The 23,189-nt window shown below is 39.5% G+C and overlaps 3 protein-coding genes across 5 annotated transcripts; 2 read left to right on the top strand and 1 right to left on the bottom strand.

Annotated features, from left to right (window-relative positions):
* Positions 1 to 1,159: 1,159 nt before the first annotated feature.
* On the top strand, positions 1,160 to 4,757 carry fosl1a (FOS like 1, AP-1 transcription factor subunit a). 2 transcript variants are annotated; one of them, XM_061725538.1, is made up of 4 exons: positions 1,160 to 1,531; positions 1,976 to 2,230; positions 3,344 to 3,451; positions 3,548 to 4,757. In XM_061725538.1, the coding sequence occupies exons 1-4, from the start codon at positions 1,415 to 1,417 to the stop codon at positions 4,100 to 4,102; spliced, it is 1,035 nt and encodes a 344-aa protein (XP_061581522.1). In that variant the 5' UTR covers positions 1,160 to 1,414; the 3' UTR covers positions 4,103 to 4,757. The 2 variants fall into 2 exon arrangements, with proteins under 2 accessions (XP_061581522.1, XP_061581521.1); XM_061725537.1 differs by having other exon boundaries at positions 1,973 to 2,230.
* Positions 4,758 to 5,655: 898 nt separating this feature from the next.
* Positions 5,656 to 8,708, bottom strand: ccdc85b (coiled-coil domain containing 85B). Its single transcript, XM_061725539.1, has one exon. It carries the CDS (start codon positions 7,971 to 7,973, stop codon positions 7,371 to 7,373), a length of 603 nt encoding a protein of 200 aa, XP_061581523.1. The 5' UTR covers positions 7,974 to 8,708; the 3' UTR covers positions 5,656 to 7,370.
* Positions 8,709 to 16,500: 7,792 nt separating this feature from the next.
* fibpa (fibroblast growth factor (acidic) intracellular binding protein a) lies at positions 16,501 to 21,894 on the top strand. Of its 2 annotated transcripts, none has more exons than XM_061726328.1 (11): positions 16,501 to 16,625; positions 16,913 to 16,997; positions 18,284 to 18,482; positions 19,110 to 19,236; positions 19,508 to 19,608; positions 19,815 to 19,948; positions 20,421 to 20,529; positions 20,614 to 20,677; positions 20,766 to 20,852; positions 20,975 to 21,072; positions 21,608 to 21,894. In XM_061726328.1, the coding sequence occupies exons 1-11, from the start codon at positions 16,623 to 16,625 to the stop codon at positions 21,675 to 21,677; spliced, it is 1,077 nt and encodes a 358-aa protein (XP_061582312.1). In that variant the 5' UTR covers positions 16,501 to 16,622; the 3' UTR covers positions 21,678 to 21,894. The 2 variants fall into 2 exon arrangements, with proteins under 2 accessions (XP_061582312.1, XP_061582313.1); XM_061726329.1 differs by having other exon boundaries at positions 16,504 to 16,815.
* Positions 21,895 to 23,189: the final 1,295 nt, after the last annotated feature.

Below are 23,189 nucleotides of genomic sequence, written 5' to 3'. Positions count from 1 at the left end.
TTTTTTTTTTTTTTTTAAAAGATGGCTGCATAAAAAAAAAGGACTAGGCCTATGTTCTAGGTTGTTGTAGTCCTGTCATGGTCAACTATCATGTTGTCATGTTTGTTATATTTTGTTAATGATTGTGGATTACATTTGGAGAGAAACATCTACCTTTCTCATCACCTGACACATATTGCACATAAATATTGTTAAAATTGTTATTGTTAAAATTATTTAAAGACAAGAGAGATGTTTATTGTTTTTATGTTCAATGTCAGCTGTTACAGCAAAAAGCAGCCAGAGGAATAATTTGTTGCCTCAGAACTACAGGATCTGTTACAAGTCCCCTTTCTGAAAGGGTGTTCAACTCAGGGAGGAACAAATATTGTTCAAAATTGTTATTATTGTTTAAATTATTCAAAGGTTTGTGTAAAGAAGACAAGAGATGTTTATTGTTATTATATTTTTGTTCAGCTGTTGCAAAGTTTAAGTAATAAGTGCAATACATTTTATATTGGAAAAAAATCGTGAGAGAATCGTGATCTCAATTCTAAGCAAAAAAATCGTGATTCTCATTTTGTCCAGAATCGTGCAGCCCTACTAAAATGTATAACAAATATTTGATAAAAACTAATTTTCATATGGAAATCAATGTATCTGTCTCTGTGAAATAAAAGTCATGATTATAGTGTGTTCAGTTCGACACAATGTTTTCAATGAGTGCTTAACAATTGAGTTCATTGCTTGGTATGTCAAAATGTAAACATTGTAAAAACATTGAAAGCTTTTATTGGGAAAAAAAAGACAAACCAGCTGTCGTTTCTGATTTTATCCAACTTTAAAACATGATACAGTCTCTATCTTAGTCTGTTACTAGTGACAGTACCCTAGCTGTCAGTGAAGATGGAAACTGTTTTTAGTATTTCCATCTCTGGATTAGATAACAGCAGAAGAAAGCTACAAGTTTCAGACCATGTGGTGAAGTTACCTGATGAAAGCCGGGTGCTCTCGAGAGGAAACCCTCTCCATATATGGACAATGACGCAGTGGCACGTGAGAGGTCCGTGAGAGAATTCCAGGCAGCACTATTTCCCGTAACCATGGAGGGGCGTGGCGAACCTCCGGTGTCGCTTTAAGAGTTTACAACTTCATAATTATTTCCAGACGCTCAATTCTACATGCATGACTCAGGAGGTAGAGGTAGACTGAATATCGTTTTCTTAAGTTTTACGTTGATTTGAAGATACGGCGACGCGATTTTTCCTTCCTCGCTCCCCCTTAAACTTGTACTCGTTTGGTCTCTACCGATTTACGGAAATAAGGTGGGCTTTCTCCGAGTTTGAATTAGGGCACAGTACTCAACCTGAAAGTGGGGAGTTGCACGTTTTATAGCCGCAGCTGGATTCACTTGTCTTTTCTTTGAGCTGAAAGGATGTATCGAAACTTTGGGAGTCAGGGAAGAGGCAACCCTCCGTACAGAGGCAGCGGCTCCGGGGCCAACCCGGCATCCCTGGGAAGCAGCAGCACGTCCACCACGCAGCAGGAGCAGGTAGGACACAGTCCATTCAATCTGGAATAAGGGTCACATTTGTATCATAGAGTAGGATATTCATAGAAGAAAGGACAAATCACTAGCTGTACTATATATGTATTGTTATGTAATATGTAATGTAAATGTAATATATGTGTACTTTTATAATTATATCTAAATAAGCTATTATGTTCAATATATCTTACACAGTCATGATGGTGTTTATAATATTATATGTTATACAGTAATGCCACTGCATTTACATATAAAATGAATATTTTTATAAAAATAAAATATAAAAATCACTGCAAACCATGAATACGCCTCAAACAACCATAGAATCGCTGTTATTGAGGGTAGTTACTGATGATGGATTTAAGCCTTATATTACAATTCTTTTAGGAGTCCAACTATGTCCAAAACTATATGTATGTAATTTTTTATTTGTTTTTATTCCAGAAGTTTACAATGGCAGGCAGCAGTCATTTTGTTCCAAGCCTAAACGCCATCACGACCAATCAAGACCTCCAATGGATGGTCCAGCCATCCATTATGCATCCTCCAGGACCTTCACGATCACCGGTGCCTCCTTACCCAAGCTTCCTGGGGGTACGGCCACTGGGTCCGCCACATTCCCAGTCCAACCTTCTCAGACCCAGGGTCATAAGAGCACCTGCACATACTCCACCTTCCACAAGGCGCAGGAATGATGAACATGTAAGAAAACAGTAGTCAAGAAGGATGTTTTGAAATGGCACTTACAAGTTTGGGTTGACTGTGTTTTTGATTTTTTTGAAAAGAGAGAGCTGTCAAGCTAAGAGATAAGCAAAGAGTTGCTCTTGGGATTCGTCTTTTCCTCCTTGAGGGACTTGTGACACAGATGTATGGACACTTTCTCAATCACTTGTGTGTAACCAGTGTGTAATATCCTGTAATTCTCAGTGGCACAAGTGTGTCATTTCCTTTTGAGATGCTCATACGTTCAGTCCATTTAGAAATAAGATTATTTAAAATATGTCATCATTGTAATACAGTGTAAGTTATTGGGCATTGTAAAAAGGGAAGTTTTACTCAGTTAAGGCATGTACACATTGCTGTCTAGTTTGTTTTTTGACAGTAGTTACCTTGAGTTTTGTTTTTGTTAGGGAATCAAAAAAGTGATTCTGTGTCAAAACTAAAACTTAGCGGCCGGTTCACTCCTCAAGTTAAGGAGGACAGTTGAGCTCAGTATGGCTCTCCTGGGGTTGGTAAAGGGTGAGCAATTCCCAGGACTGACTTAGGTAGGAGCACTGGGTGGTAAAAATGGGAAAAAAACGGGGATAAAAATAAAAAAAAAACAACAACTAAAACTTAAAATGGTCCAATTCAAGCTATTGTGATCAATTAAAAAAAAATAAATTATTCTAATTACTACACACCCATTGGCATATGTCCAAAAAGTTGTAATTTCATGCTACAGGAAGTAGACCCTCATGTGACTCATAGGGGCAAGTCATTTTCTGTGACTCATACCTGAGTCACTGCCAGAGTCTGACTGTTAGTCATCACTCAGAAAGGGCGGGAAATATTGTTTCAATGGTAATTAGGGCATCAGGTTTAGTCAGAGTTGATGTGTTACACAAAAGCTCAGACGTTACTAAATAATTCAGCTGCCATGACTGAGTGATCACACATGGTGGTAGTGTTTCTCCTGTGATATGTTGCTTCTGCTGGACTTAGCAATTGATGTTTTTAAATTAGTTGTTTGCCCAAAGCAATGCAGATAAATCCAGAGTGACTCCACTATAACTTAACCTGTGTAATAATTTGCATTTTATTTTCTCATCAAAGATGTCACAGGAGGAAATGGAAAGACGCAGAGTAAGAAGGGAAAGGAATAAACTGGCAGCAGCAAAATGTCGCAATCGTCGTAGGGAGCTGACAGACACGCTGCAAAGTGTAAGTAAATATTGTCCAGCCACGGTAAAATTATTTTTTAAGATCCAAAGTCTCGGATAAGAAGGAATGATCTAAAAATGTTTCTTTATTTTTTAGGAAACTGAGGATTTGGAGGATGAAAAGTCACGTCTACAGAAAGAAGTTGCTGATTTACAAAAGGAAAAGGAGAAGCTGGAGCTGGTCTTGGAAGCTCACCGTCCCATTTGTAAAATAGAAGACTCAGATTCAGATTCTGACCCAAATCCATCAAGCTCTTCCTCTTTGGGAGCCATCAAATTGGAGCCAGAGGAATCGAGCAGACCAGGACCCTCCACCAAACTGCGAGTAAAGATGGAGAAGCCCAAACCGAAGATAACCATCCCAAGCAAGCCTCCAACATCTACCGCCTCCACTTTTACCACTGAGTCAGAGTCACTCCACACCCCCATTCTCACATCAACTCCCTCCCTCCTGTCCTTCGCATCTAGTATGGTTTTCACTTATCCACCCGGCTCTTCAGATGCCAGCTCCTCCATCGGGGCCCAGGCTACATCTCATCAGGGGCACGTCCACCAGTCCCCAAGGCCATGTGGAGTTGCTCATCGCCGTAGCAGCAGCAGTGGCGACCAATCGGATCACTCTCTGCACTCGCCGACCGTCCTCACTCTGTGACCGCAGCTCTTGGCAAAACACTAAATGTCATTTCAGTGCAGTTGTGATACATTTGACAAGAAGTATCCCTGGGAAGTGTGATGGGGGAAAAAATGTAATAAGCATTTCAGAATAACCAGCTGCTTAATTTTAACTCTCTCTCTTTGTGGCATTATAAGAACATACATTTGACACTTTTTTAGCTTTTATACAGGTCTTTTTATGTCCAATTTTAAAAGCCATAAGATGGAATGAATATGTTTGATGTTTATATTGAAAGTAGTGCATGCAAAACGTATACTCTAAAGAAATATTCATGCTTTACAGAAAAGACTGTGACAATACATCTAATAATATATTAAGCGTAATACTTGTTAAACTATGTCATGAAACACTTTATATTAGCCCTCAACAAAGAGATAGAGTACTTAAAAATAATGGTCCTTACTATTGGTTTGGATCTTTGAAGATTCTAGATATGTATACTAATTATTGACCACTAAGGCTGGACCATAGGAGTTGATATGGATTATACAATGACTCATATTTATTAAGAGTTTAATATATTTTTGGAAATGTTAGGATTGTCTTTTTTCTGTGGGCAGTGCCTTACTTTTGTCTTTTGTCAGGACTTTGCAAAGAATAAAAAAAAACTAAGGTTTTGGTTCAAAACAAATGGTGGTGTATAATTTCATAAAGCATAAAAGACTTTAAAATAAGGTAAAGCAAATACTGACATATCAGATTAACATAGACAGGTAAAAAAATATGCATTTAACTCTTCGGTAAGCTGATTTATTTGCACCTGCTGTGCTTTTAATCAAACTGAAATTATATACGTTGTCCGGCTGCAGCTTCTCTAATATGAAGATTTGCTGCTTTCCCGTTTGTGTCATTTGTGGTTTTACATTAGGATTGTTGGGCATTATTAAAACATGTGCACTGAAAACATAAGCATCAACTTGGGGAAATTATTATCGACAAAATTCACGCTTTCTTGACAGCCAATCGATTGATGGAGTAACGATCAGAAGAATCAATAATGAGAGTGACTGCAAGTGTGGCAGCCAGTAAAAGTGTTTAATGACTGCAGCATATGTTGAAAAACTCTATTGTAGTGACCGCTCCCTGACCCTGAGCTGTGATGTGTTTGCCGTTACTCCATTTCCCGAAAAAAAAAATGAATCTCTTGCTAATTCACCCACCTCATGGCTCAAAGAGCATGACATTGCTGAAATGGGGTTAGAGAGGCAGAGAGTCAGAGTAAGAGCTGCAGAGTAAACAGAAGAAAAAAAAAATCTGTGTATGCTGCTGTGAAATCACATTTGTGCATCACTAAGTGGTTGGAAGCATTACTGCCCTCTTGAGCTCTCCAGACTGTGGAAACAGAGATCCAAAAATAAAACTGATGAACATCCCTAAAGTCTGTCTGCATGTCATGCAGGGAGCATCAGTCAAGCAAAGTTGGTTTAGACATGAAGGTCAAAACAGACAGTGCGGAAATCAATCTGTCATTTGGTGTTTTGTGTGTGTGTAAATGCTTGTTTCTGCAAAGTCAACCACACAAAGAAATGTCAGAACAGCACAGGGTGTCAGACCCACTGTATTTAAAGCTCTTCAGTGCACTACGAGGATAGCCCACCAATAAACAGAAGACAACAAAATAAATCTTGTTCTAATCCTTGTGCATTATCTATGAATTAAACTGAAAATGGTTAGTAACGCTATAGTTAATACAGATAAATCAAGATATAGAAGGATCAAAGTTAAAATTATCCCTAATGTTACAGAATAAATACGAAACATGAGATACTAAACGAAAAGCCAGCGATCACCAGCCCAAACGGGTTTTCTGATATTCTAACAGAACATCAACAACAACATCATAAAAAATGTCTAACAAGGGAGTGTCACCATATTGGCTTGAAGTTAATAGAAGAAAAATAATTCAAACTCGTAGTTTGGTACAAAGAGTTTCCAGTTGGATTTTAAAAAAGTGACACAACTTTTTCAGTTCAGCTCTCAGCGAGGTCCAAACAACATCTATCATGTCTGATGCAAACCTTAACAAGTGTGCTGGCTGGCTCTGCTCAGGCTCCAGCACGTGTTAGGCACAGGAGCCCCACCCAGCAGTTAACCCCTGTGGGCTTTAACAACAGCCTGTACAAACTGTGACAGTCATCATGCACATATGGCACTCCAATCCTGTCCTGAGGAAGAGAGTGGTTCAAATATTACACAACCGGGAACTTATAGCAAAAGCAGATATCAAATAGTCTCATTTTTATCACAACGCATCCGTTTCAGTGCTATCGGAATTCAGTGGACTAAATATGGCTCAAAACTGGATTGAAAGGAATCTTTCGATCTGTGATTTCAAGATTCAAGATAAAAGCTGTCCAGTGCAAGAGGAAAAAGGCTTCTACCAGTGTAGTCTAGTCCAGTGCATGAGATAAATTTATGTATGTGACCCACTTTTTGGTCCCATTTTTTCCCAAACAGACCACTGAAAAAGGAGCAATTCTAGAGGATTATTTAACAAAAAATGTTAAATTTAGATACATTGTCATCTGGCTAACATCAAATACCGAAATGTCTTTGTTGAGTCCCTAAATGTGTTGTGTTACAGAATTTGTTAAGTCAAAAACTATAGTGGCACAGAAATCTTTGCAGCATTCACAAAGGCCCAAATGTATGTTTCTCTGATTTAGTTTCCTTCTTCAGTCTTGTCTATCATCAGTCAACTGCCTCCTCTTTGAGGTGGAGAAGCCCTGGCTGCTGACACGAGCCTGGCATCAATCAGGTGTCGTGCCAAAAAGTGATTTCCTGCCAGAATCTGATTTCTCCCCTGAAAATGGGTCTTTTTACCTGCCAAAAATTGAGTGAAGGCCAAATACAGTTAATGAAAGGTTGTTTCTACCTAAATATGATTTGATCTCGAGTGAGTTGCCTGCCAGAATTTTCAGATTATGAAGCTCAAGAATGAGATCAAGTCATATTTAGGCAGAAACAACTTTTCATTAACTGCATTTGGCCTTCAATCAATTTTTGGCAGGTGAAAATGCCTATTTTGTGTTGTAATGGTCCTTTAAAAGAGTTAAACGCAATCCTGTGAGCTCTAGTGTTTATATTATGAAGCTCAAGAATGAGATCAAATCATATTTAGGTAGAAACAACTTTTCATTAACTGTATTTGGCCTTCAATCAATTTTTGGCAGATTAAAATACCCATTTTCAGGGGAGAAATCAGATTCTGGAAGGGCAATCACTTTTTGGCACGACACCGGCTTCAGTCATCCGGGGAGCAGACGAGGTGCAGCTGGTCGGGGCTGCCCACGCTGCCCGTGCTGGAGCTGCCGTCCCCCAGGTCCCGCGCCACCATGCAGGGCAGGTTGAGCTCCGACGAGCCCCCCGGGCTGGAATCACTCCTGCTGACGCACTCCTCCTCCAGGACCAGGCACAGCTCCTTCAGGTCCAGATTCTCCTTCACTAGTCCGTCCTGCATGCGCTCCAGGTCAGCCAGTTTTTTCAAGTACCCACCCAGGTCTTCCCGCATCACTTTGGCGGCGTGATGCCCGAACAGCTGCCATTCCCTGGCCAGCTTTTTCACTTTGAGCCGGTCGTCGTCCAGGAAGCAGCACAGGTCCCGCAGCTCCACGTTTTCCTCCTGCAAGCGCTGATTGATCACCTTCAGTTCCCTGATTTCGAGGAGGTGTCCCTGTAGCTGTTTGTTGACCTCTTTGATGAGGCGGCCGCGCTGGATCAGAGCTGATATTTTCTCCGACTCCTCTTTACGCAAGCGGCTCACGAGCTCCTCTTTGGAGCACGCCAGCAAGTCCTCGTCAGACATCTTTGACAACTCTCTATTTATTATCTCACCTTCGCTACCCATTTTTACACCAGAAAACGAACCGGTGGGTACCTGAGAATGTTATAAAAGCGCTGAGATGTGGCTGTGTACAATATCCAATAGTGATATCACATCCTCATCTGCATCCACAGTGCGCCAGATGTCATTTAATCACTAAAGCACCGGAGGTAATATAAAGGCAGAAACACGTGATCTCTTCATTTAGATCGTTTTCTCCAGTCCTATTTTAAATCTGCCCACCGTGTATAATGCCTTAATGAGGTCGTGTATGAAGATGCTCCCATTAATCTCAGTCAGTCATCCTCTGAACAGCATGTGTTTTCCATAGGCCTCCGGGAGCCAAACGGTATGTATTTGTCCTCCTCTCCCTGCAATCTATTTTTCAAGGAAAACAGTCACCTCCCTGAGGATTGTGGGGGCTCAATGTACACGGAGGCCCGGTCGATCCGCGGACATGTATTCCTGCAGCCACGGATGCAACACCCTGCAGATGTGGTGAGTTTTACGTCGCTGGCGTCGTCTCATCAGGCTCCGCTCGGCTGAATGAAGTCCGCTCTCCCGGCGGCCGGAGCGCTCCGGGCGGCGCACGCAGCGTTTCCTCCTAGGGACAACACATTCTTGGATTGGAGATGAAATGCAATACAGTCCAAATCTCAGCCGCTATATGGCCGCAGTAAGCGCATCACCTCCGCTCATCCTCCGGATCCGAACCGTTACCACAACAATGTCCGCCTCCACCAATCCCACAACTCTGCCGAGCAGCGAGCTGCGCGTAAAGCTGCAGGAGCGGATCTCTCTTTCAATGGCCTTCAAAATAAAAGTATGGAGCTTTTATTAGTTTTAATAAAAAGGGGTTACGAAGTACTACAGAAAATACTGCTGAGAAATGTCTGTGTTGTGTTTGTAGTGATTAAAAGTTTTCAAGTCAGCAGGCAAGAATTCCAGCTATGGTATGAAAAGTTGCCCCAAGTCAGCTCAAGTACATTTCTCAAAGTCTATTAACCCTTTATAGGGCACTCATCGAAATACTTGGAAATGTACAATTTCAACCCTAGAGTGTTATTGGGGGCTACTACCAGAATATTTTTCATTATTTCTTTTTTCATTTTTTTTTTTATTCTTGATGCAAATCAAGGTCAAAGAAGTTACCATATATGGTTCCTTGCCCATCGCGAGTAACATTGTATCTAACACTGAAGTTACCATGTATGGTTACTTGCCCGTTGAGGGTGAAATTGTACCCATACATTGGATATGTATAAAAATACAAAAAACACATACAACATAATATTTATGATACTCTCTTCATAGAGATATTAGAACTTTTCTCCATAAATGGTATAACTTGACTTATAGGGCTTCTCTTTTTCTCCATCCATATATTTCGTCCAATCAGTCCAATCACCTCCTGACCCTCTCTCTCCCCCAGCAGCAGCAGGTTGACCATGCCATTGACCATGCCACAGAACAAGAAGTGAAGAATAGCATTAGAATTAATGGTGGTACTGATATTATGCTATACAAATCTGTGGCAACTTCCAATACAACATCCTATATTATCTTACCTTATAATGCGCTATTTGTAAAACGAAAACACCCGAAGTATGACTTACTAGATGCACCGGGCATATGTCTACAAAAGGACACTGTCACTTGAACTAGTTTGACCATAAGGGGGTGTATTTGTAAAAAAATACACAAAGTATGGCTTACTAGAGTATCTGGCATATGTCTATAAAAGGTTCCTCAGTCACTTGCACTAGTTTTACCACAGAGGGGCGTATGATCATATATGGGGTCACCATTATTCATGCTAACTATTTCACTGATTTCACTAATTCTGCACAAACAACACTTATCTCATCAGTTAGCACCATCATTCAAACACATACTGTGTGAGTACCATCAACTTAGCATGGTTAGTTTCAGCTTTCTGAACTTTTGTGTGGAAGAAGGTAGGAGCAAAAATGTGAATTTTTCCCTTCTTGAAAATCAATGAAGTTCCCACTTCTCCAGGGCACTGCTGATTGGTCAGATGCCATGATGACACTGTCTGTGACAAAGCATGATCTGTGCTGATTGGCCGGATTAACTCACACGACTTCAAGACCTCACTGAGAAGTGTGGGGAAAGTAGTTTTTCATGTCCACGGAAATTACCGTATATGGTAACTCGCCCTATAAAGGGTTAATTAAGATAGATTTTTATTTTTGTAGCGGTCCTCTCGTTCCATAGGTAGATGAGAGGAGGGCTTCTGAGTTTTTACTTAACTCTGAATAACTTAATATTAATTATTCTGGATATCTTTTAAATTAACCACACAATCATGAACTTACTTACTTGCAGTGTTTACCTGAAATCTAACGTATTAGACCTTTTTTAAAGTTCAGTTTTACTGTAGTAATTACCTTTTTGTACCCAAATGGAACCTTTATACTAAGTAGGCAATCCAAAAAAAAAAACAGTCAGTATTTATAAAACATAATGAATCAATCATGTATTATTGATTACTGCAATGATTAGTGCACGTGTTGAGTAAACAAACAAAAATAGTAAAATGTAAACAATAGTAAATGTGCTGTAAACACTGTAGGTTGAAAACCTTAAATGAGAAATACCCCTATTCTTTCAGGAATAATAATTAATACTCAAAAGTTTTGTTGTTTCCCAGTACCAAAAATAATAAATACCTTTTCAAAAGTTATTATTGTAATGTAACAGAAATCACACTTGTAATTTACCCTACAAGTCCTAAAGTAAACCTATTCCAAGTTGTGGGCCCACGCACTCACACACACATTCACACAAAGACACAGTCCACTAAAAGCCGGCTGAGTTCCCCCCAAAACCTTTAGTTGCAGGCCTGTTTGTTGCTTGTGTGTGGTGTGGCCTCAAACCAGAATGGCTCCTTCACTCCTCGGTGAACAAAGTACATGGACGATGCTTTCTGCAGCTTTCCAAAGTCACCCATTTTACATTTTTCACATTGAAATAAATGGCGCATATGGTTTTTATTTGAGTTTAGTCTATGCATATATGTCATAGACAGACAGACGACCACAGCGTCTTCATTCACTCTTACAGTCGATTTAAAATCACTAATCACCCTAATAGTCATGTTGACGGTGGGAGGAACCTGGAAAACCAACATAAACATTGGAAAACATGCAAATCTCCACACAGAAAGGCCACTGCTAGGATTTAACTGAGATCTTCATTTTTTTTCCCTCGTCTCTCGCTCTCTTCTTTTTAGCATTCTGGTGTTGACCATTGTTTGAAACCCAGAGTGGAACTCAATAGTGTCCAAAACGCTTGAACATATGGTAACTGTATGTTTTTTTGTTTTTATTTTCATACAGTTGCCTTCTATTTGGAGTTTGTAAAACTGACATGACCTGGGTGGCTGACATTTTCATCAGCAGCTCTAAACAGAGGGCATATGGGTGTCTTGGAATCATATTAGGTTTGTTGGCGGTCCTTCAGTATGGCCATTATAACAGTGTAAACATTTTAGTCATGCATGTCAGATCAATCCACATATGATCCTTCATGTACCCTGAGTCCAGTTCCATGGAGTACTTGGAGCTTTCCACCTGTGATGCCCGCCCTGTCCAGAGTCCATGTTAATACCAGGTGTAAATGGATCCTTCTCGCTATCTGTCCAATTCATTTGGCTACTTTTATTGGTTTTATTTGGAGTGATTTAAACAGGAAGTTGTACGCATTGTGGTAACTGCTAACTTGATGCATCACAGATAGTAATTTAAAGTGTTTGTGATTCTCCCTGATCTTTCCAGGGCCTCTTTTACAAACATTTTTTTTGCCCTGTAGGCCTACCAATGTAAATATTGACAATGAAAGGACTATCTTTCTGATGTAATTGATGAAATTCTTGCTTCAGGCTACATTAAAAAACATAAATATTTGATGAGAATGTGCCCCTTGCGTTCTCACTGTGAACACATTTTGTTCTGCTATTTGATTTCAGAGCTGTATTTTTACATGTTTGTGTGCTGTGAAATAAAAATAATACAGATAAGCACAATTTCCAAAGTAAATGAATTGTGAAGACCTTTCTGAAGCTGCTTCCTCTCAGCATTTCTGTTCATTAGAATGGTCTCATGCACAAGATAACTCAGCTTAATTCAATTAAATCCAACAAGATTGTGGAGCTCACAACAAATCCACAACGCAGTATAGCTGCATCACGAGAGAGTACTTGTTACTTTTCAAAGAAAACTGCTGGAAAGTGTGACTGCAGGCTCTTTTTTTCCACAGGTTTATGCTGAGGCATTCAGCCACATCCTTCCGGCCTCCGTCCAACCTCCATTGTTTCACTGAGGCCATAACAATGTAGGGTGTTAACCGTGCAAGGGGGAATCTGGGGATGGAATCAGGGTGTCATGTGAGGTTAGAACTGAGAGTGTTGATGTGCAGCGAGAGATCTGACAAAAAGACACGTTGACTGGCTTGTTTTTCCGTCATGCTGCGATTTTGAAGGACACATGCTGAAACACAAAAAGGGAGGGTGAGGAGAGGGATTTACAGGGATTTATTTGGATTAATCGCCAGAGGAAAAGAGAGCAGATTGTGTACAAGCAAGCACCAAGCAAAGTCCCCACCGCAGTGCTCCTGTAGCCACAGAAGCCTGCTTGATCTGATGCATTTTACAGTAACTAAGAGCAAAAATGAAGGGACAAAGGTCGGCTAGAGGGAACTCTAACTGCCATATGCTCTGCTGTAATTGGAGTAGTCTTCTTATAATTGTCCATTGTCAGTTGGTGTGACCACTGAAAGCTATCTTAAATGAATGGCTTACATTGAACTGAGTGACTCGCAAGAGAGAGAACGAGAAAACCAGGAAAAACCTCCTAAAATCATTTTGTGCTCTATACAACAATGTAATGAAGTAATTATCAAGCTATCCCTGAGAACAGCATTCTGAGAAATTACTGTATCAGCTTGATTATTGTAACATTTTTTCTGAACCCAGTATTGCATATTCACTTCTTGGGTCCACCAGCAAAGTCCATTATAAATCCCTACTTAAAAGCCATGACTTAATGACTACAAAAAATGTCCTATTGTTACTATTACCACATCTAATTTGGAGGCGCTAAAGCTTTTGAATTGAACCAAAACTTGCTATGAATGAAACACGTCTGCTTTTGCTCTGATATTATTGTTGCATTAACTGTTAGCTGTAAAGAGCTGATACATATATTTATACAAAAGTAAGCAATTAAAGTGAAAGCTGATAAGAAAAAAATAAAAATTGAAAACCTCTGGGGTATGAGGGATTACTGTAGAGTAATTGTTTCAGTATAAAAGCATGTCTCCACAAATGTTCTCAACAAAGACAGAAAAATTGTGACTTTATCTTATTACATGCTCAAATAGAAGTCGCAAGAATTAAAAAAACACATACTGATACACACACATTTGTCATTGGCCTACAACACAAACCGTCATTTGCAAGCAAGCTGTGAGGTCTGTCTGGCTTTTTTCTTCATGTGTGGTTGTCTGTCTTCCCCTGTTTTTTCTCTCTGCATGTCTGTGGGCATCCTGACTCCCTGGCAATTACCAGGCACAGCTGCTACTCAGCTCTTCTCTGCACAGCCTCAGTCTACTCAGCACTCAACCTGCCAAGTGGCTGTTTAATGTCAGTTAAGTAACTCGCAGGACTGAAACAAGTGTCAGAGCTTCTTGTTAGTTTTGTTTACTTCAGTTTTGTAATTGTGTTTCTCCTCTGCCACTGCCAACTTTGTCATACCTGACTCTTTGTCTGCTGTGAGCCATTCACTCCCTGGATCACATATACACCATTCACCTTTTACAAATAAATCTCTTTCTAATCATTCGCTATCAATGCTGTCTACTTTTGGGCCCAATGTCACATTGACACTAACTATGCCATTTATTGTTGTAGTACGAGGTATACAATGATTAGGAAAGGGTGTGTGTCTCCTGAAATTCACTTTTTTTTCACTAATTTGACACAAAAATCATACAAAATAACATGACACAATTTGTTTAAGCCAGTTATTCACAAACATTATAATTTATCATGTCTTTATTGAATACACCAATTAAACATTCTGTTTGTTCTTCTGTACTGGAAGAACTACTAAGTAAATCCAAAAATGCATTACTTTAAAAGCTAATTGGAGTCAGTTGTTTGCACACCTGGATTAGAATAAATAACATCAGTTTGACCGTGTTTTAGAACTGCTTTGAATCATGAAAGTCAACTTGAAATGTTAAGGTTTGCTGTTCATAAGAAGCATCTGATGATGTGAACCATGCCCCGCAAAAGGGAGATCTCTGAAGACATATAATCAAAATCTGTGTGAGGCAGGAGAGGGATACGAAATACCTCAAAGGGTTTAAGCATCAATTTGGCCACAGCTACAAACTGTCTATAAATGGAGACAGCTTAGCAATGTGGCTACTCTTCCTAGAAGTGGATTCCTTAAAGATAAAAATGGAGACTCCACAGTGAAGTTAAGAAGAACCCACTGGTAACAGATAAAGGTTTGAGAATGGTACTGGCATGGGGAAAAATCTCTGTGCATGAATTTACCACATTCATGTAATCGAACAGATATGCGCCCAGCAGAACATCACAGTGGAACCAGCTGCTCTCCAGAGCAAAATGGGTGAGAAATGTCCAGGGTGTACCCCTGCCTTTTGTCTAAAGAGACCTGGGATGGGCTCCAGTAGATACCTCTGACACTGCAATGGAATTAAGTAGATATACATAATGGATACTGTGGCAGGGTGCAGGATTGGGGCGTGGTCTGCAGGGGAGAGAGGGAGTGCGGGGGAGTGGCGCACAGGTGACGCGGCTGGAACAGCTGATGGTACACAGGTGTGTCTAATCACTCTCTGTGTATTTCAGTAGGGTGTGGGCTCTGGAGACGGGAGAAGGATGGAAGCAGACCAGAGGGGACGAGCAGCTCGGCTGACGAGGCCTCTGAGTGTTTGTGCACGTGGAAAACCAATAAAAAGTCCTGCACAGATCCCGGTGTCCGCTGTGTCTGTGACCCCCGTAGCACACGCATTGCTACAGATACGTTCATGGAAATAATAAATAAATACATTGCTTCACCCCTGGAGTTTCTGAAAGAGCACCAGTAATCCACAACACCACAAAGAAAATGTTTTATTCACTAATGAACGAAAGGTTGGGTTGTTTGGGAAGAAGTACCTACAGTGCAAAAGACAGTTTACCAACATCAAAACTTCATTCCAGTGGTGAAATATGGTGATGGCAGCATCATCATGTTGTGCTTTCTTCACTGCCTTTGGAAGTAGACCACTTATGATCATAGAGCTACTACAATGTCCCTGTATATATTGCCCCCTGGGGAAAAACAATAATTTTAAATTGAACTGAATTGAATATAGGGGAAAATAAATTCCCAGTTTTCTTAGGATAATGTCTGAGTGGGTGTCCATAAGCGGAATGTTAGTATAGGTTGTATGATGCAGCAGGATGAACCCAAGCATGAAAATAAACCCACCCTATGAGAAAATCCGCCCGTCTGAGGAGCCCAGTCAAAGCCCAGACCTAAACGCCACAAAACATGCTGTTGAGTGACCTTAAGAGAGCTGTTCACATCAGACATCCTACAAATCTGTCTGACCTGGAGCAGTTCAAATACGTTTTAGTTAGGTTCATATCGCTTTGAATCCTGACGTATCAGAATCAGAATCAGCTTTATTGGCCAAGTTTGAACATTACCCGACAAGGAATTTGACTCCTGTTATTTCGCTCACTGTACCCAGATTTAAAAATAGCAAAGAGTAAATAAACAAATGTGGCACTTACAATATATTTATTGTAAGTGTATATATATATATATATATATATATATATATATATATATATATATATATATATATATATAATATACAATTAAAAAACTGAAAGGTGCAGCAGTATGAGGTATGCATGCACGGTCAATTACCTAGCAAAGAGTAAATAAACAAATGTGGCACTTACAATATATTTATTGTAAGTGTATATGTATATAAATATATATATAAATATATATATACATATATATATATATATACATATACATATATATATATATATATATATATATATATATATATATATATATATATATATATATATATATATATATATATATATATACAGAGTTTGGGTCGATAAGCGAATGCGAATGAAAAAAAATCATACTCATCCAGATGAAAGTATTTCATCTCACGCAAAAACGACCAGTAAACTTGATGTTACATAATTTATGATTTGAAGAACCTTAGTGTTTTTTTCTTGTTTTGGTTTCCACGTTTTAATTTCTCAAAATATGATTATAGTGTTATTATATATTCACTATTACTTGACAGGGTGCAATGAAAATCTTATTTTACTTCAATGTAAAGCCTGAATTATGGTTCCGCGTTAAATCGACGCAGAACCTACGCCATAGAGTTACGGCGTAGCCTACGGCGTACGGTCTGCGTCGATTTAACGCGGAACCCTAAATCAGCCTTAATAGTTGCGACAGTGTGACGTCACGTTGCCGGAAGTGGGTTCGCTTTGTTGACACTGCGCTTTCTTACCCTTTGACACAAAACCATTCGTTAAACGCTTGTGCTATAAGCCCATAACTTCAGACCGGAGCTTATTGTATCGTTATGGTAAATTAAATCCTCGTTTACTCTTGTATTGCCCACCGTAGGGTTTGCTGTGTATTGCTAACGTAGCGACGCATGTATTGATGAGAATAATCAGGAAATGGAGGAAGTTAGGAATAAACCCATCTGAAGCAGACGAGCCATTTACTGAATCTAACTACTTGAAATTGGGTTGAGCACCATTAACACCAAGGTATAAAACCAAAGCAAACGCGTTTGGGCTAGTTTGATGGCTGGTAGTGGGTGTAACCTGAACTATGATGATATCAGCTCTCTGCTCTTCTCTGCAGATGGCAGCAGAGCTGGACGTGTTCGTTGGAAACACGACTATCATGGATGAGGAGGTTTACCAGCTCTGGTTGGACGGATACACAGGTAGGTCAACCTGAATCTACTTATAGATAGCTGTGCTTTCACTGAGTCTTGATGTATTTAAAGAACCCGTGTTAAGTTGATGGATCACCTCATCAACCCACTATCAAGTGTGCTTCATCAATTAGAGCAGGGAAGCATCTAAAACATGCTGGGCCATTATATTGGAGAACCTGGATTGAGGAACACTGAGCTAACAACACTATTTTTTTTTTAAAACAAAACAAAACATCTGCATAATACCCACGATGTTAAGACAAATATAACACTTTTCTTATTTAGTGTAAATTTCCTTGTAATATTTTATCACCTCTTAAACCTTTTTCATAGTACCTCTTTAGATGACAGCAGGCAGACAAGAAATATTGTATAAGTAGGAAAGAGTGTTTGAGGCCACAATAATGAACAAAATGACACAATTGAAAGTTGCTGGAAAACTACCATTAATTAAACTTGTAATGTTGCATTGCAGCTGACATTTTTTGTTAGATAGGTATTAACAGTATTAATATTAAGTAATAACTATATTTAATTTTATTGACATGGTTACTTAACAATTTTTATGTGTTTCTTTTGCAGTTAATGCTGAAAAGGTTTCATTATTCAATTCACTTATGCATCCTCGCTCATAAACCCCCCAGATGTTCATGAGACATCTCACAAGAGATGCGATCAGTGTCACTGGTTGGAAGGCATTAGTTGGCAACTTTTTTTGTTATGATCTTTTTTGTTTTGGTTTGGATTTTACATCTTTACAATTTAAATGTTTTTTTTTTCTGGTTTATTGCTTGTCCCTCTACTATCAGAAAAGGATAGAGTCAAATTAGTGAATTTGGACAATGAGGTAAAAGTTACTTCACATCTGTCCCAACTGAGCTAAAATTGACCAAAGTTCCTTTTTTGCTGCTTTACATGTGCCCTGGACATAAATTCCTTTTTCTTTTTTTTAACACAACTTGTTTTACTTTTACTGAGTGTAAAAACAAAAACAAATAAATAACAAACTCCATAAAGCCCTCTTAAAATGTTGAAATCCAAGAATCTGAGGAGTAAGTCCAGCACTTGAATTGAGTTGTTAACAGAGTATACATTTAGGATAGACAGAGTTTTTAAGTGACATGCATCAAACTTCAGGAACCAGTAAGCTAAAGAATCAAGTGTGTGTAACGAGTAGGAAGCTGCATGTAGAGGACACAAACTTTATTGTTACATGCTATTTATTGCTATAAGTTCAGCTGTAAGTGGATCCCTGAGTCCTGTGAACTCTGCTTGTGTCATTTATCCAACAGTGAATGATGCAGTGAAAGTACGTATGGAAGGAGGAGTGCTGGAGGAGTGTGAGGCAAATGCAGAAGTGGTGCTGAGTGACACCATGGACCAGTACAGGACCTTCCAGATGTGTGAGCGTCTGTTGCACATTCCAGCCAAACTAGCCAATCAGCTTCTGTTCCAAATAACACCTCATCGACAAGCCATCCTCATAGAGAGGTGATGCATTTATTGTTGTCTATCTGGCCTTTTCTAGATTCGACTAAGCTGTTTCCCACTTAATTATTTTTTTTTTAAGTGACATTGTGTGAAGTACTTTTGTGCAGTACGTTAGACAGTGGTCGCAGCGCTCTCAGTTTGGAGAATCAGGAACGTCTCTTCAGAAAGAAGGCCACAGAGAAGTGACTATTCACCATCTAAAACAACTCTAGCCTCATTCATTTGGTAGTGGTCTCAGAGTCTGCTGTATTTAATATATATTTACTTTGTGTTACTTTTGTCCCAAAGAGTAACTTTGTTACATTTTTTGTTTCACAGAATGTCTGTGTTGTGAAACATATGTTAAATGGATCCAGTTGTTGTTTTGGTTGTTTCTGATGGTAAAGATTTGCTCCTCTGTGTCCCTCACTTTCAGTAGCTGTTAGCCTAGCTCTCCATCAGGATTCCTGCCTGGTTCTCCACACTGGGAGTGCTGTGATTGCTCACAAGAATGTCACAAAACCCAACAACCCCCCCCACCAAATCTCTTTAAGACAGACTGCATAATAGTTCTGCCCCTCTACTTTTCAAACTACATTATAAATAAAAATGTATGGTTAGACATTTTTTTCTTGTTTTCTTGTTTAGATATTATGCATTTGATGATGCATTTGTGCGTGAGGTTTTGGGGAAAAAACTTTCGAAAGGAACAAAAAAAGACTTGGATGATATCAGTGCCAAGACAGGCGTGACACTGAAAAGCTGCAGACGACAGGTAAGGGTACACTAAGATTTGTTGTGGGTTGCAAGTCTTTCTTTCCATTTTATTATTGCCATGAAGTACACACTACTTTCATGAAAAAAAAATAAAGAAAAATCCATCATACTCCAGTTTTTTGTGTATTGTTTATATATTTCAACATTTCAACAATTTTCCAACACTGTGCATAGTTTATTGCTTGTGGTTGGACCGCTTTTGTAAGAGCTTCAAATGCGTCACACTATTGCAATTAAGTAAATCTCCTGCGTCATGTTCTACATTTCAGTTTGACAACTTTAAACGTGTTTTCAAAGTCGTGGAAGAGCTGAAGGGACCCCTGGTGGAGAACATACGTCAGCATTTTCTTCTGTCTGACAAACTGGCAAGGTAATCAGTGAGAAAAGCCGAGTTAGGAATGAAAGAATTGAGAAACATAGTTATGACTTCACATCTGTTTTTTTTTATGATTTCATTTTGTATTACTTAAATAAAATAAAACTTGCTGATATTCAGATAATCTGAAGCCATTCAAATAACAATCTGATTATCTGAATCTATTTTGTGGCCTCCTGCTTCTTTCCTGTTTGCTGTAGGGATTACGCTGCCATTGTTTTCTTTGCCAACAACCGCTTTGAGACGGGGAAAAGAAAGCTGCAATATATCACTTTCCAAGACTTTGCTTTCTGCGCTGGGCTGCTTATCAACAACTGGACAGTTGGGGCTGTTGGTGAGTGATTTAAAAAAAAAACAACAAAAAACAAGTTGTTTTTTTTTTACAAAAGATACGAGGGGCACGTAGCATTTTTATCAGGTATTGAACACATTAGTCCGGTCTCTTTATTGGTCATAGTTTAAAGTTTACATAGTGATTAATTTTAGTGACATCCCCAAGAAAATAAATAATAGTGTAAAATAGATATTTGAAGCTGCAGCAGAATTTAAAAAGGACACAGACTACATGACTATACGTAAAATGAAAGTCTCGTTTGTATGGATACTGTATATTGAATCACGTTTAGAAGCAGAACCTTTGTCAGTGAGGTTCACTGACCACCAGATGTATCATTTAGCAAAGAGTTTTATATAGTCAGGTAGTATCTGAGTAATAACACAATGGAGGAAAAGGAAATGTTTAGTATTAGCAATAAGAATGTCCTATAAAGTGATTGAAAAAGATCTGATGTGAGATTTGTTTGTAGACCACATGGTGGACGACATGGATGTGGATCTTGATAAAGAGTTTCTACAAGAGCTTAAAGAATTAAAGATTTTAATCACAGACAAAGATCTACTCGATCAACACAAAAGGTAACAAAAATACATGGCGTCTTCAAATATAGTTATATCTAGATTATTTTATGTATGCGTTGTTGTGTCTTCTGCTCTGCACAGTTTGGTCTGCACAGCTCTCAGAGGAAAGACCAAAGCTTTTAGTGAGATGGAGGCTAATTTCAAGGTGAGAATCGTTACATCTCCTGGTACAACGTAATCTGCTGGTTAAACTGAAAGAGAAGCTTATCAGTGGTCTTCTATTGTTATCATAGAATCTTTCCAGAGGCCTCATCAATATTGCTGCAAAGTTGACCAACACCAAAGATGTCAGAGATTTTTTTATTGATCTCGTAGAGAAGGTTGGTGCTTCTTTTTCCAAAATAGCTTTTCATCCATCCCAGAAGTTTTTGATGTCTGTATCATCTCTGGTCTGCCGGTGGACGTGTGTGACGTAACCTCCTCCCTTTCTTTTTTCCTCCAGTTTATTGAGCCGTGCCGTTCAGACCGGTGGACAGCTGCAGACATGAAACTATATCTCACTCACTACACCAACTCTGCACACATTCTTGACACATTCAAGTAAGTTCATGTCCTTTATTCCTGCTGAGCTTATCAGGTAGCGTGTAGATCCCTCCCCGCCGTGACTGTCCGTTATTTTAGGTCAACCCAGTCTAAAAATACACTCAGGATATCATCAACAGCTTTGGAACTGAAGAAAGACCCAAAAAAGGGTATATGCAATATGTTAAACACTGCTCAAGCCTTATGTATATGTTGAAATGCTCGCTAAAATTGTCATCTCGGCACTACCAGTGGGTGTCTCCCTGTCTCACCCATGATTTCTTAAACTGTAGTTACCTTGTTTCTCATGTAAACTCTCAGGAATGTTGTTAAGGGTTTACACAGCCCTGTGCCACTACAAGCTTAACAAAGAGATATTCATAAAGAGAAGCAGAGACCCCCCCTCCCAAATATTCAGAGGGATCCAATTTTACCTCATTTACTCTCTTCCCCCGTATTTCACAATTACAGTTTGTCATGAGACTTTATGTGCGTCATTTACTCACTGTAAACTTTCTTCTTGTCTCTCCTTTTTTATTTTTTTCCTCCTCAGACATCAGGTCGTGTGGGACAGATATATGAGCGTTGTCAAAAGCTGTATCTTCAAAATGTATCACGACTAAGGCGTTTCCTTGGTAGTCCACCCCTCTCCTCTCCCTGTTCCCTTTTTGGTTTGTCTCCCCCCTCACTGAAGCTGTTACTCTCTTCTCTCAGTTGGGGTTTCTCTGTTCACTTCATCAGTGATGATCATTTTGTTAAGCCTTGTTATTGCTTATTTGTATCTCTGGCATCCCTGATGTATCTGTAAATTGAGTTTATAAATAAAGTAACATGTAAACACTGAAACATCCTTCTGTTTTATATTACCGTTTAACATGTTTTTTGTGTGTTATGGTAATCTTGTATGTGCAGTGTCATGTGGAAGAGAGATCTCATTAAACCATCCCATCGACAGGATTTATGATCTCGTTGGGTGCTGGGTGGAGATAAGGGGCAAAAAAAAGGAGATACGAATCATGCAAAAGTGTTGATGCCACATTTCCAAAGCCCTGCTTCGAGCGTGTGCACCCGGCACCTTGTGTAAGCTGTTTGTCATTTAAGTAGGATCAGCACATCACATGTGTGATGAACTTAGACTCCAGCCAACGTGTGGGGGGTGTCTGTGTGTGGCAATAAGGAACCAACTAAAAGAGGCACAGTTGGTCCAGCCAGGGGGGTGTCAGTGTGATTTTTAACAACCCCCATAATGACAGCTGCGTTCTCTGCTACCACACAGAAACACTGGTTAGATAAACAACATAAGGTTAAGAGGAGCTTTTCAAATCAACACAAGAACATTTTTAAGTCAAAGGAAGAAACAAGCAACTGGAGAATCGTAATAATTCGCATGCAAATATTACATTTTTTAATTAAAAATTCCAGCTCAGATAATTATTTTGTAATGAGTGTTGGAGAGAAGCCAGCAACCAATGTAGTGTGTAGCCTGGAACAAGGTGACCTCAGACTTTGCCTTAAAGTAGGACTTAAACTGATAAGGAATACATTTTGTTGAGCACCATCCTGACTGGCAACGTAGCAGGCTACAAATTTTACAAAAAAACATACACGAGGAATCTATTCCAAAGCCAGAAAAGCATTAGTCATGTGCAAACAGGGAAGAGCAAAGGCATTTTATCGCCGACAGTTTAAACTGAAAAATAAGTTGACCAATTTTCCAAGTAGGTTTCCACACAGTCACTCTCTTCTACTCCACTCTCTAATTTTTGTCCACATTCCATTAACTTCTTTCTCCTCGGCTATAAATATCCTGCATGTCAGATTGGACGAAAGCAAGGACTGAAGTCGCTTTATGGGGGTAAAATAGGGAGAAGATCAGGGGGGGGTATGGATGCATTGGGGGTAAGTTAGAAAGGGAGGGAGAAAAGAGTGGGAGAGCTTGGGGCTTTTGCGGGGGTTAGGTCTAAATGAAACCAGGTGTGTTGTGGGACCAGTATGGGGTGGGGGGGGTTATATGTGTGAATCTGTGAGCTGTTGTGCCTGTGATTCTGACGAATTTGGTATTTGGGCCACAGACCAGGAATTTGCATCCTGGGGGTCAGGAAGAGGGGGTTTGGAGAGTGGAGGATGGCAGTGCA

Source organism: Cololabis saira, chromosome 7 (assembly GCF_033807715.1).
Source record: "Cololabis saira isolate AMF1-May2022 chromosome 7, fColSai1.1, whole genome shotgun sequence".
Classification (NCBI taxonomy): domain Eukaryota; kingdom Metazoa; phylum Chordata; class Actinopteri; order Beloniformes; family Belonidae; genus Cololabis; species Cololabis saira.
This window is presented reverse-complemented; position numbering and strand designations above follow the sequence as displayed.